The 11536-nt window shown below is 32.5% G+C and overlaps 1 protein-coding gene across 2 annotated transcripts; it reads right to left on the reverse strand.

Moving 5' to 3' along the window:
* Window positions 1-477: 477 nt before the first annotated feature.
* On the reverse strand, window positions 478-6365 carry MTM1 (manganese tracking factor for mitochondrial SOD2). Of its 2 annotated transcripts, none has more exons than XM_083076991.1 (11): window positions 6205-6365; window positions 5847-6033; window positions 5632-5721; window positions 5249-5377; window positions 5041-5104; window positions 4771-4937; window positions 2688-2790; window positions 2071-2162; window positions 1833-1985; window positions 1349-1407; window positions 478-1005 (listed from the first exon to the last, which is right to left on the reverse strand). In XM_083076991.1, exons 2-11 carry the CDS (start codon window positions 6030-6032, stop codon window positions 873-875), a joined length of 1176 nt encoding a protein of 391 aa, XP_082933117.1. In that variant the 5' UTR covers window position 6033; window positions 6205-6365; the 3' UTR covers window positions 478-872. The 2 variants fall into 2 exon arrangements, with proteins under 2 accessions (XP_082933117.1, XP_082933118.1); XM_083076992.1 differs by having other exon boundaries at window positions 6159-6335.
* Between the last annotated feature and the right edge of the window lie 5171 nt (window positions 6366-11536).

Here is an 11536-nt window from a genome sequence, read left to right on the forward strand (position 1 = left end):
AAAGACCTTTCATTAAATTTATCTTTTATATGATAAGGGCAAGTCTCGATCTTTAATATATGATATACATACCTTGGTCTGGCAAACACAAGATGTTAGACATGATGAGGTGATTGAAAAAAACCATTATTTTTAAAATTGATCGCATTTGCATTTTGCCTTAAACATCTGTTTAGACATTTTTCCCATGAAATTTAAAAAATAATGTTCTGGTAAATCCTTTCAGGTGTCATGAGCAACTCAATCATTTATATCTTGAGCAATGCAAACACCACTGTTATGAGTTAAAAAAACTACCAAATTCATTATCTATTTAAAATATTAAGAGAATACCTTTTAATATATCGAACTTTATTGGTAAGCATGCTACCAGACACACTCACCCAATTTGACTATTCACCCAGCATATTCTCAACACTAGATTATGACGGTATATTCTTCACGTTGGTACACTAATATTTCATCCAAGAACATAGCTCAATAAAAAAAAATCTATATAAAATCAATAAAAATAAAATTCCTTCTGTTTAATTAGCTAAGCATAGCTGTCACATTTAGAGCGCCTGTAGCATTTTTGGGGGAAAAAACTCCGCTTGTTCACATATTATTTATTCGGATTTTACTTCAGGGGAGATTCCCAAGCGTAACAAAATTTCTGCTTGTCAAAAGCAGCAAAAAAAAAAAAACACAGCTCAAAAACCTAAGAGTGAGTCCTATGCCTGGTTATTTTCCTAGTCAAGTATGTTGTTAGTTTATGGTCAGGAAGAGTTAGAATGACTCCCATTCCAAAAGAAAATGCCGTGCAATCTCCAGAGGCTCTGAATAAAAAGCGCTTTAGCAGCAAAAAAAAAGTGTGCAGAACAAGGATCCAATCATGATGATGTGTACCGATGATGTAGAGCAAACTTTACAACTTCATAAAAAGAAATCACAATTCCAACGGAGGGGCCTGCTCGAGCGACTCGAGGACCAAAACCAGTAAACAATCCTTTCAAGCCTCCATCTCTGAAAAAAGATATCAAAAATTAGTTCGGATATAGCATATCAGTAATCATTTATGTCAACTCATCGATCAATTCAAATAATGTCTATCCTGACTAGAAGTTAATACTATAGCTATCATGTCAATAATAATCGACCCTTTTCTCACTGAGGTGGTCAGAAGAAAAAAAATACTAGGGGTTCTCGAGACTATTATACATCTCAAATCAAGATATGAGCAGACATGCACCAGATCAGAGGGAGGGGGAAAAACAAGGCTGTTAGTTAAGGCACTTCGCATCCAATTTGTATCATTAAAACATTGAGAATGTCAAAATTAGCATTTTGAATCCAAATTATGTCATACCTCCACACCTCCATCAATGTCTGTCTTGTGGTCATTTTCAATGCCCTAATAGGATCCGTCTGCAATTTTATTTTTTGGAGAAAAGATGACATTAGAATAAGACCAACTTGGCAAATAGACATTAAATTGTATCGTTAATTCAAAGGAATAATTATTTTAAAGAAAACAGAGCACAAAAGAGAGAAGCAAAATCTCCTATATTACGTTTCTAAAGAATAGGTAATTCAAGGACACACATGAAAGGTCTTGCATTACGTTTCTAACACATCCCTCTATGCAAGAGCCCTTTAGACTCAAGCCCACCTAACTTGGGATGAAATTTAGCTTTTTATTAGAATAATGAAGGTAGCAAGCCACTTGGTCATAGGAGCTCTAACAAGTGACAAAGTGTCATGAATGAACGAACAATCCCAAAAGCTTAAACTTTTATGTGAAGACAAGTGAATGATTTTTTCATCACATCACATCAGTAACAGAAACAAACCTCAATCTGCCTTCGAGTTTTTGCAACATCTAGCGGACATGTAGCTCCAGCTGCTAAAGTACCCGCAAAAAAACCAGCACCAAAATTTGCCCCAAGAACACTCAATGCATTGGCATCATCACCTCCAACCAAACTAAGAAGTTTTCTTCTAGTCTGCAAAGCACGAGTATTCAGCACGACAAAACAAAGAATAAGAAAAACAACTTCCCACAACAAAGGGTTCATGAAGGAAACCCACAGGTTCAAGTGTCGACCAACAAATAGCAGAGAAGGGTACATCACGAGCAAGTTGAGCTCCCATGCCAGTCCACAGAACACGATAACCTTGCACTGTTATGAGATGAAGAGATTCAATAACAATTAAATGATTGTATTAGTAACTTTATTAGCATTTTAATTTATATATGTTTATAGTCTTGCAATATATAATTGCATTTTGCCCAGTGCCATTATTGACAGGGATTGAAAAATCAAATCAAGCAGATGAGACATGTAAAAAATTCATGGACAAAAAATTTAAATGTCTTGGGTGCTTTTGGAGTGTCCTCCAATCAAAATTGAAATTTCAACTCAATAATCTACATAATAAAGATTTGCATTAAAGCTAAAGTGGAACCCTTTCTGATCAAAGAATAATACCAAAAATACTTGAAGAACTACACGTGAAAAATTTACAAATCCATAGGCCCAATTCACCTTACAAATCCTTGTTCACCAAAAAAACACCAATCAATCCAACAAACTTACAAATCCATGTACAGTAAACACCAAAGCAAGCAGGCTCTTTTCAGCTTACGTTTATTATGGCCATTAGAACATTTAGATGTTCATGTAGTCAAAAAGCTAAGCACTTACAGCTGTTCTGTGGACTGTTTGTGCTCTTGACATGCGAGACAACACCTAGAAGAGTCTGGAACACTCCAGGAGGCTTTTTACCAATTTGAGTCACTTTAAATGCCTACATCCAAAATGAAGAGAAGAAAAACAATAAATTCTCCAAAGAACAGTATGAATCCAGAAAGTTCATGAAATAGGAAATATAGCTGGAAAGAAAATATATGAAAATACATTTTTCTTCTAAAACCACTTGGATAAGAGAATTTGAAATAAAACTAGAAACGCTGCTACCTTAAAACAAATATCAAAATAAGAATCTACAACTAAACAGATAGGATAAATTAAATGATGAAAGAAAACCCCACATGAATCACAGTAGAACAGAAGTACAATTCTAGCCAGTTTGAATTGGTGAAATGTAATTTATTAGAGGGGATATATCATAATAGAATGGACCAGAACATAATAAAATAAAAACTCTCATTCCATTGTTGAATAATAAAGACCCTTACTTTAAAATGGCTTATCTCCAATTTAGTACTTAGACCTAATTTTGTAAGAACTTCAACAAATGATGATGAGCAAATACTAATTATATGTATATACAAGTAAACTAAAACCTTTCTTCATTTAGGTTAGAATAATCTCATTGTAGCATGTATCATGAAATGGATTTGATATTTGAGGAAATAATAAATTAACTGCAAAAAGAAATTCATCCATGTTTTTGCAAAAAATTTCACAAAATATTTTGGTTTTAGTTTATCAATCAATTGTTATGCTAAAAATAGGGTTGAAATTCTGTGCCCTGTTTTCCAATCAAATTTTTGTTAATGAATGGATCATTCCCTAGTACAGTGGTTACTGCAACAAGCAGGAACCACTGGCCATTCCAAGTCTCAGGTTTTATCCTCATTTTTCAAATACCTTTGACCTCTGAAAAAGCTTCACTTGTTGTGACCCTTTAGCTTTGAACCACTATTGGTATCGCAGCTATGGCTGTCTCTTTGACATGTTACTCATGGTGGTTGTAGGGTGGCAAGGAGACAAAAACAAAGCCGCTTCAAAGAAAGATGAAAAAGTAATGCCTGGCCAAGGATGAGAGGAGAGTGAAAGCAGCTGGACTTTAGCAACCAGCCACGATCAAGAAAGTTGAAGGTTGGATAATCAAAAAACTTAATTTTGGGAAGACAAAACAGTGACTTTATGATCTTATTGAAATGAGTAAATTACACGCTCTCCTAAGAAATACAAATAATACACTGTTCTCCTCTCATGTTAAAAATTTCAGTTCCATTTCTTGACAGATTTCAATATATGATGCTTTATTCATTTTAAAATTTTCCACTAATTTCCGTTACAAAAAAAGTTATTATCAAAACATCATTTACACTAGCATCCCCTCAAAGATATAAATATTACATCACCCTCCTTTCTTTTGTTAAAATAAACACTTTACTCTCTTAACAAATACAAATGTTACACTTTAACATTTTATCTATATTTAATATTTAATTATTATTTTAAAAATTATTATGAATTTATGCTAAATTGTATATTTTAACAAGAAGATAGTAGAGTTATTTTTTCAGAAGAGTAATGTAATTTACTCTATTAAAAAACATATTTTTGGATCCATCCCTTTCCTCCGAGATTGGGAGCGGAAAAAAGTGAGAATGGATACCATGAAATTGGTTAAATTAGGTTCCATTATATCTCATCCTCATTTTACCAATCCAAACAACAGCTCAATGACAAACAAGTTTCAGTATCAGGTATCCAAAATAAATTTTTAAAACATTATCTAGCCACAATCAAAACTTTAAGACAGATGGTGTTCATTGGATATTGGAATTGAACTGATAAATCATGGCAATATTGACTTAGCACAATGGCACTGGAGAAATAAATAGAACTTCATGCATTCTCGAAACCAAAAATAAACCCTGAATTGCAGGTTAACTTGCCACTGACATAAATAGATTAAAGAGGGATAACAACTGAGCCCTAATTAAGCACTGCACCTCATGACTAGAAATTTCAAAAGCCACAAGTATTACACACTGGGTGTCAAAATAATATGGATAATCATCTTAAATACCTGCATACGAGTTCGAGCAAGTTCAATAGGATAGCAAGTTGCGCAAGCTAGAGAGCGTGCCAATGAACCAGCCACTAGAGGTACATAAGTAGTTGCAGTTGGTGCATTTTTATCTGTGAATCCCTCGAGCCAATTGCGAAGTATGTCATAGCAAGGAAGGTAAATCCCTACCTGATTTAAGCACAGGTTAGGTTAGTCAATTCCTTTGCTTTCACTATATAATAATGTGCAATAATAAAACAATGAATAGCTATAGATTGACTTGTGAACCTACCGTTGGCACTGCAAGAGCCAGGCCTGCATTTGTGCCTCTCCATAGTCTAGCAAACCCCTCCTGAAATACCACTCTAGCATTGATTAACATATGTGTTCGTATTTGTAAATGTAAAAATGTAATACACATAAATGACCACTTCAAGCACAGATGTTCTTAATACACACAAATGACTGCTTCAACCCATCTAATAAAACCACCAACCTGTTGTATAATTTTGTAGAGGACATCCAATGTTCCTTTGTAGCGAAAACAGTCAGGAGGGCAAATTGACACTGTGCCTTGGATTCCAGCCCGGTTGCATGACGGAGAACATCTTAAATCAGCAAACATCTGAGGAACAATATTGAAAAGATAAAATTAATCGCACAAATATAACCCAAAAATAAAAAAGAGAATTCCAATTTTAGCATGGAAACAACTAAATTGGATTCAAAATGGTGCAGGGTCATTCAACCACACAGCTTCTAAAGAAAATGCCACATTGAATTAGTTTGTTTTTTTGTCTATCACAACAACTATATCCAGATAGAGAAATTTTCAGGGGGAAAATAATTCCCATAAAACAAATTGTGTTCCTGACGTACCATATTTGGGCCAAAACAAGCCATTCGACTAGTCATATTACTGAGGGGATGAGAATAAGCGACCCCTGCAGCCTGTGCTTGCAACCTTGTCTGATAAATAGGGAAAACAAATGAGAATAGAGCAAAAGATAATTAAGGGTAATGATATATACAGTGTGATTAACATGATATCTGGTTTGCATGACGTTGTGTCTCTAAGTGAGAAGAGAGAGGACCTTGGCAAGATCAAGGGGATTGACAATGATGGCGGAGAGGAAGGCGGCGCCGGAGGCAGAGAAAGCTCGCTCTCCGATTCCCAAATTGTCAGAGTTGGAAGATTGGCGTTCCCTGAAATGCGTGGCATGGGTTGCAGTTTGGTCGGAAGCCATCCAGGGATTTTGGAATCGCTCTGAATCCGCCATTCTGCGTTTTGGGTTGAAGGACCAAGGACGACTTAATTAGTTATGTATTAATTAATTATAGTAATAACTAATAATAAAAAGAGTAATGAAAAAATTAGGGAATGAGGGAGAGAAAGAGAGGCATGCCACGTTTGTTGAGCAGTGTCAGACACGTCCTTATTCTTGTGCTTACCATAAATTCAACGTCGTTGCCGCTTGCTGATGCTGATGCTGCACCTATTCCCTTCCACACTCGGATGCAACTTAATACTCCACCTAAGCCCTATTAGGGTTTTTCTCTCACTTACCGGAATCCCAATATTACTATCAAACTTTTATTTTTTTATTATTATTATTATTATTTCATCTCTCCTCCTTTTCTTTCTTTTTTATTCAGCAAAAGAAAAAACCACCTTTGGCGATGGGGATGGATGCCTAACTGTCTTTCGTCTTCTAGACCTTTCTATTGCTCACGTCATCAGGCGCTGTCATTATTTTTAATTTTAATAACCAACTAAATTTTCCTTTTATCTTTATGCCTCGATCTAAAAATTATTTCACATTTATTTTATAAAAAATAAAAAAACGGAACAACAAAAATTAACTAAAATTTTTATTTTTTAATAAATTATAACAAATAATTAAATATTTATAATGGTAATATTTATAAGTTTTTTTTTAAATAAAATAGGAAAATTGTGACTAGTGGTTTTATTTTTAATATTTTTGTGGTATTTATAATGGTAATATTTTAACCATTTAGTTAGTTTTAATTTTTAAGGTATTTTAATCATAATGTTTTTAAATGAAACAATAAATATTAAAAGTATTTATAGTCATGCATCTAGATACTTTAAAATTCTATAAGTGGTAGATAATGTGAATATTTAAATGTAAATAATTTATTAATTTTTATATAATAAGTAATGAAAAAATATCAAATAAAGTTTTTTTTAAAATGCTCCCACACTATCTGTATTTATCTATTAAACTCTATAAAAAAAACTTAAATAAAGATAAATTAGAAAAATATATGATTTCGAATCCTATCTTGTGTATGTAGTTGCGTTAAATCTTGAGGTCAGCTATCTCATTCTTTGAGGTGTCTTCAACGTAACAAGAAGATTAGTAGATTAGTTACTGCTATCGAACAAAAAAAAAATTAGAAAAATATATAAATAGTCATGAATAGAGATATCACGTGAATGGAAAATATGTCACCACGCGATCATGCCGGCGGCCACATCCATAGGCATCGTGATACACACGATTTGATTTTCATTGTCATATGATTTATTATTTATAGCATCATTGATTCAAGTAAAATTCAATTTGGTCAGTATAAAAACATTTTTTTTATAAAAAGTAATTATTTATAATATAATATTATTTTTAAATAAAATTATAAATAAAGAATATGTAATTACAATACATTAATAAATTTTCCATTTTGTTTATCTCACACTAAAAAAGAAAAAATACATTAATAACAACAGAAATAAGTTAAGAAAATGTGTGTATTAAAAATTGGATTTCTATATATTAGATGAACGTGACTCTTTACATTTTTTTAAAAAATAGAATCTACAATTAATGGGTAAAACTTTAATAAGAGAAAGGAAGAAAGTAAAATAACGTTTAATTTAACTTTTATTCATAAAAATTACAATGATAGTGACATATTTTGAATTTAAGATTTTATGTATATTACTCAAAATCTCTTATTATTAGGTTAATTTTAGTAATTTTTAATAGGTAAAACTTAAATTATGATTTGAAGTGTAATAACTCATCATGGCTGCCACGCTGTGCAACACACAACAAACTACGCATATACATATATTGAAATAGCAATGTAAAAAAATATAAACATATATACCACACATATGGCCCAAAATGCTATAAATAAATATATATATATATATATATATATATATATATATATATATAACTACAAGATATTCTATCCCTAAGGATAGTCTACAAAATATAAACATTTTCACCTCTTGCTACTAGGTGGCCTCCATCTTCAACATGTCAGCCTGTCTCTGCCCTGCTCTCATATAATGTATGATCATCGCAGTCTAAACCACATGAAAACATGCAAGGGTAAGCTAGGTAAAATAAACAACACATAGTATATATATATATATATATATATACAACACAACAACTTATGATTCATCATCATCACATTCAACGCAAACAACAAACAACTTTTATATTACTCACATTTTCTATAACTTACAACACATCATCACATAACCATACATTATCATCACATCAACACATCATCACATAACAACACTTTATCATCACATCAGCACATATTCAACTCATCAACACATATGCGTCGTCATGCATTTCAACTTGAAGATCTCCTACAACACAGGGTGAGCAGTCTAAGTGACTAGGTCCTACCGAACCAACAACACATAACCTTTTTGGGCTTGCTAGGTAAATAGCAAATTTGGATGACAATCCACAACACGATAACTGTTTCTCAGACTGTTGATCCCGTGGCAAGTGTACCAGAGTCAACTTGTAACAGTGATGAGTAAGGTCGTCTCCTCAGGGACTAGGTAGATTGATTGATTCTCAATTAATTTAGAAAAAAAAACACAATAAATACATATATGGTATATTCACACATGTTCAACATCTGATTCATTAAACTCAAAGTTAAAAGTAGTAGAACTTAAAACAAATGACAAATATGCAAATTCAAATAAGTATTAAAGAAATTCAGATATGAGATGCTTGGGACTGGATTTCACCTACTACACCTCTTTGTAATCTTAATAAGCATCCATATGTTAATCCCTCTCCTACAATATTATCTAGGATTACAATCACTCAATACTAATTCCTTAGTAAAGAGATTCTAAGTTTTCCCCTTTAAATATCAATTCCTTGCATATTTAAATAAGGGACAACCTGCATTAAGAAAATCCTTTAAAGACTAATGATTTTAGCTCTATTCCTAGCAACTTAAACCATTAGGTGATTCATTTTAAATCATGATCTAGAAAACATTTTCCAATCGAGTTCTAAATCAAAGCTCCAAATACGAGTGATCAAAACGTAAAGGCATTAAGAACGAAAATGAATCACTAATAAGTAGAAGAGATCATAACATATATGTGAAAATCAAGAGTTACATTAAGGTGTAAGAGGTTACATCCAATCCCAAAAGGAAAAGATTAGCCACTCATTTCTATGAGAGCCAACCAACAAAAGAAGAAGAAGAAGAATCTAGTAGAAATTGTCGTCGTTCCGTTCCCGAAACGTCGGAATCACCACCAAAATCTTCAACTTGGATGATCTTTGAGGCTAGAGAGAAACAGATGGTTCAGGTGTGTTGTTTCTTCCAAAAGCTCCCTCTTCTTCTCCTTTTTTTCCCCCTTTTATATGTTATGATTTATAACAAGGGGTCATTTACTGCCACAAATTGGCTTAAGCTATTTCTGATCGGCTCAAGCCCTTTTTAAAATACTTCACCATGAAGGAATTGAAATGGCTTAAGCCTTTCTGAAATAGCTTAAGCCTTTTTTAAATACTTCAACCTGAAGGAATTGAGATAGCTTAAGCCTTTCTGGAATGGCTTAAGCCTTTTTTTGGCAGATTGCTTTCTTAATGTCTTTGGAATGGCTTAAGCCCTTCTGATATAGCTTAAGCTTTGTTGAGTTGATCGAGATAAACATATTTTCTTCCATGAGTCTTTTTGAACTTCATTTCTTCTCTCTTTCTTGATTTCTCTTCTCTTAACCTACAAAGCAAAACCATCATGATTAACCAAAAAATTACTATAATTTGATTGGATTGGATTTCTATAACATAATTTACATATTTATATATAATATTCACATCCTTCAGCCATTTAAAAGGGGAAAAATGAAAGCATGCCAATTTTTACACAATAATATTCATGAAATTCAAGTAAAAATGACAACTAACAACTCCCCCAAACCTAAAACTTTGCTTGCCCTCAAGCAAAAGTCAACTAACTTAAAAACTTAAAACCACTTACAGTATAACATCCTTTTAATCACATAAATCTTGAAGCAAATCAACAACATAATTAGGATGCAAGCTTCAAATTTCATAAAAAGAAAAACAAGGGAATCAAATCTTTCACTTAATCTGGTGCCCACAATACAAAAATACTAAAGTCACACAAGGTCAACACAACAAGAATTAGTGAAATTGGCAAATCAGTCAAGCAACCCATTGAGTAAAAACCTTCCAAAAGTGTATCTCTCTCAATTAGGTGGGTATTTCACTCAATTCATACACTACATCAATGGAAGTCAACATTGAATATCATCTAATCATGTCACATAAGCATGGATCAATCATGGATCACTAAGGTCTTTTATAGGGTTGTGACTTGGCTTGGCTTATGAATGAATATTGGTTTTTCTGGATATTCAATCAAAGCACTTAGAGGTATGGAGAGCACAAATGATGTTTCACTTCAAGCTATTACAACTTTTTTCTCAATACCATTTTTTCTTCTAAGCCAATTTTCCAAGTATCTTCTTTTAAAACCACCCTAATCATATATCAAAGAGGAATTTCTCAAATGAAAAAAAAAAAACAAATATGTACAACATACATTTTTTTTCTTTTTCTTCTCTTTTTTTTTGGATTTTTTTTTCTTTTTTTTTTTTCATTTTTTCAATTTTTTTTCATCTTTTTTTTTATACTTTTTTTTTTAAGCAAGATAAATATTTACAACTACAAAAGAGATAAAATTCTCTAGATATTCTGAATTCATCATCCTCTATCATTTCTTTCACTCTAACCTTCACAACTTTTCCCCCAAACCTAGAACTTAGCTTGTCTAAACAAAAGTAATCTCATTTATGCTCTCCTAAACTCTAAGTGAGGGAGAAGGATCTTGGTTTTTCTCTTTGAGGCTAATAGGGTAGAGAAGAATTTGTTTTTTTTTTTTTCAAGGCTCAAATAAGGTTCAAGTGAAATTAAGCATTCAAAGGTTGACTATTTGGCTCATAGTTAAATTTTGGAAGAGAGGAATGCCTTAATTTTATCCATGCTTCATCATGCCATGCGACACTCAGAGAATCAAACAATATCAACCACAAAAATGTAGTGATGACTCTCGAAGGGTGTTTACAGGATGCACTATACTCACCGGCTTAGGCTTATTTACCAACAAATCACTTGACTTTCATGCCAAAAACACTAACCTTATCAATGCATTCCAAATGTGACCCTGCAATGATTATATGAGTGCATCCAGTTTCCAAGTTTTTTTTTTTTTTTTATTCCCTGTTCAACTTTATCAAAATATTAATCCAATGAAACTTGATCCTAATTAAGCATTGATAGTCAAAATTTATGCACATAGTTCCAAAAAAAAAAAACATTTCATTTCAAAAAGATTTCTACTCATGATCATCACAAATGCATCACAAATGCCATGAATATGTAATGCATTACCCTCAAAATTTGAAACTACTTTAGAGCACCAAAACAGGTCATGATAATTTATACCTACT

The sequence above is a fragment of the Cajanus cajan genome, chromosome 6, assembly GCF_000230855.2.
Source record: "Cajanus cajan strain Asha chromosome 6, NIPB_CcT2T_4, whole genome shotgun sequence".
Taxonomy (NCBI): Eukaryota; Viridiplantae; Streptophyta; class Magnoliopsida; order Fabales; family Fabaceae; genus Cajanus; species Cajanus cajan.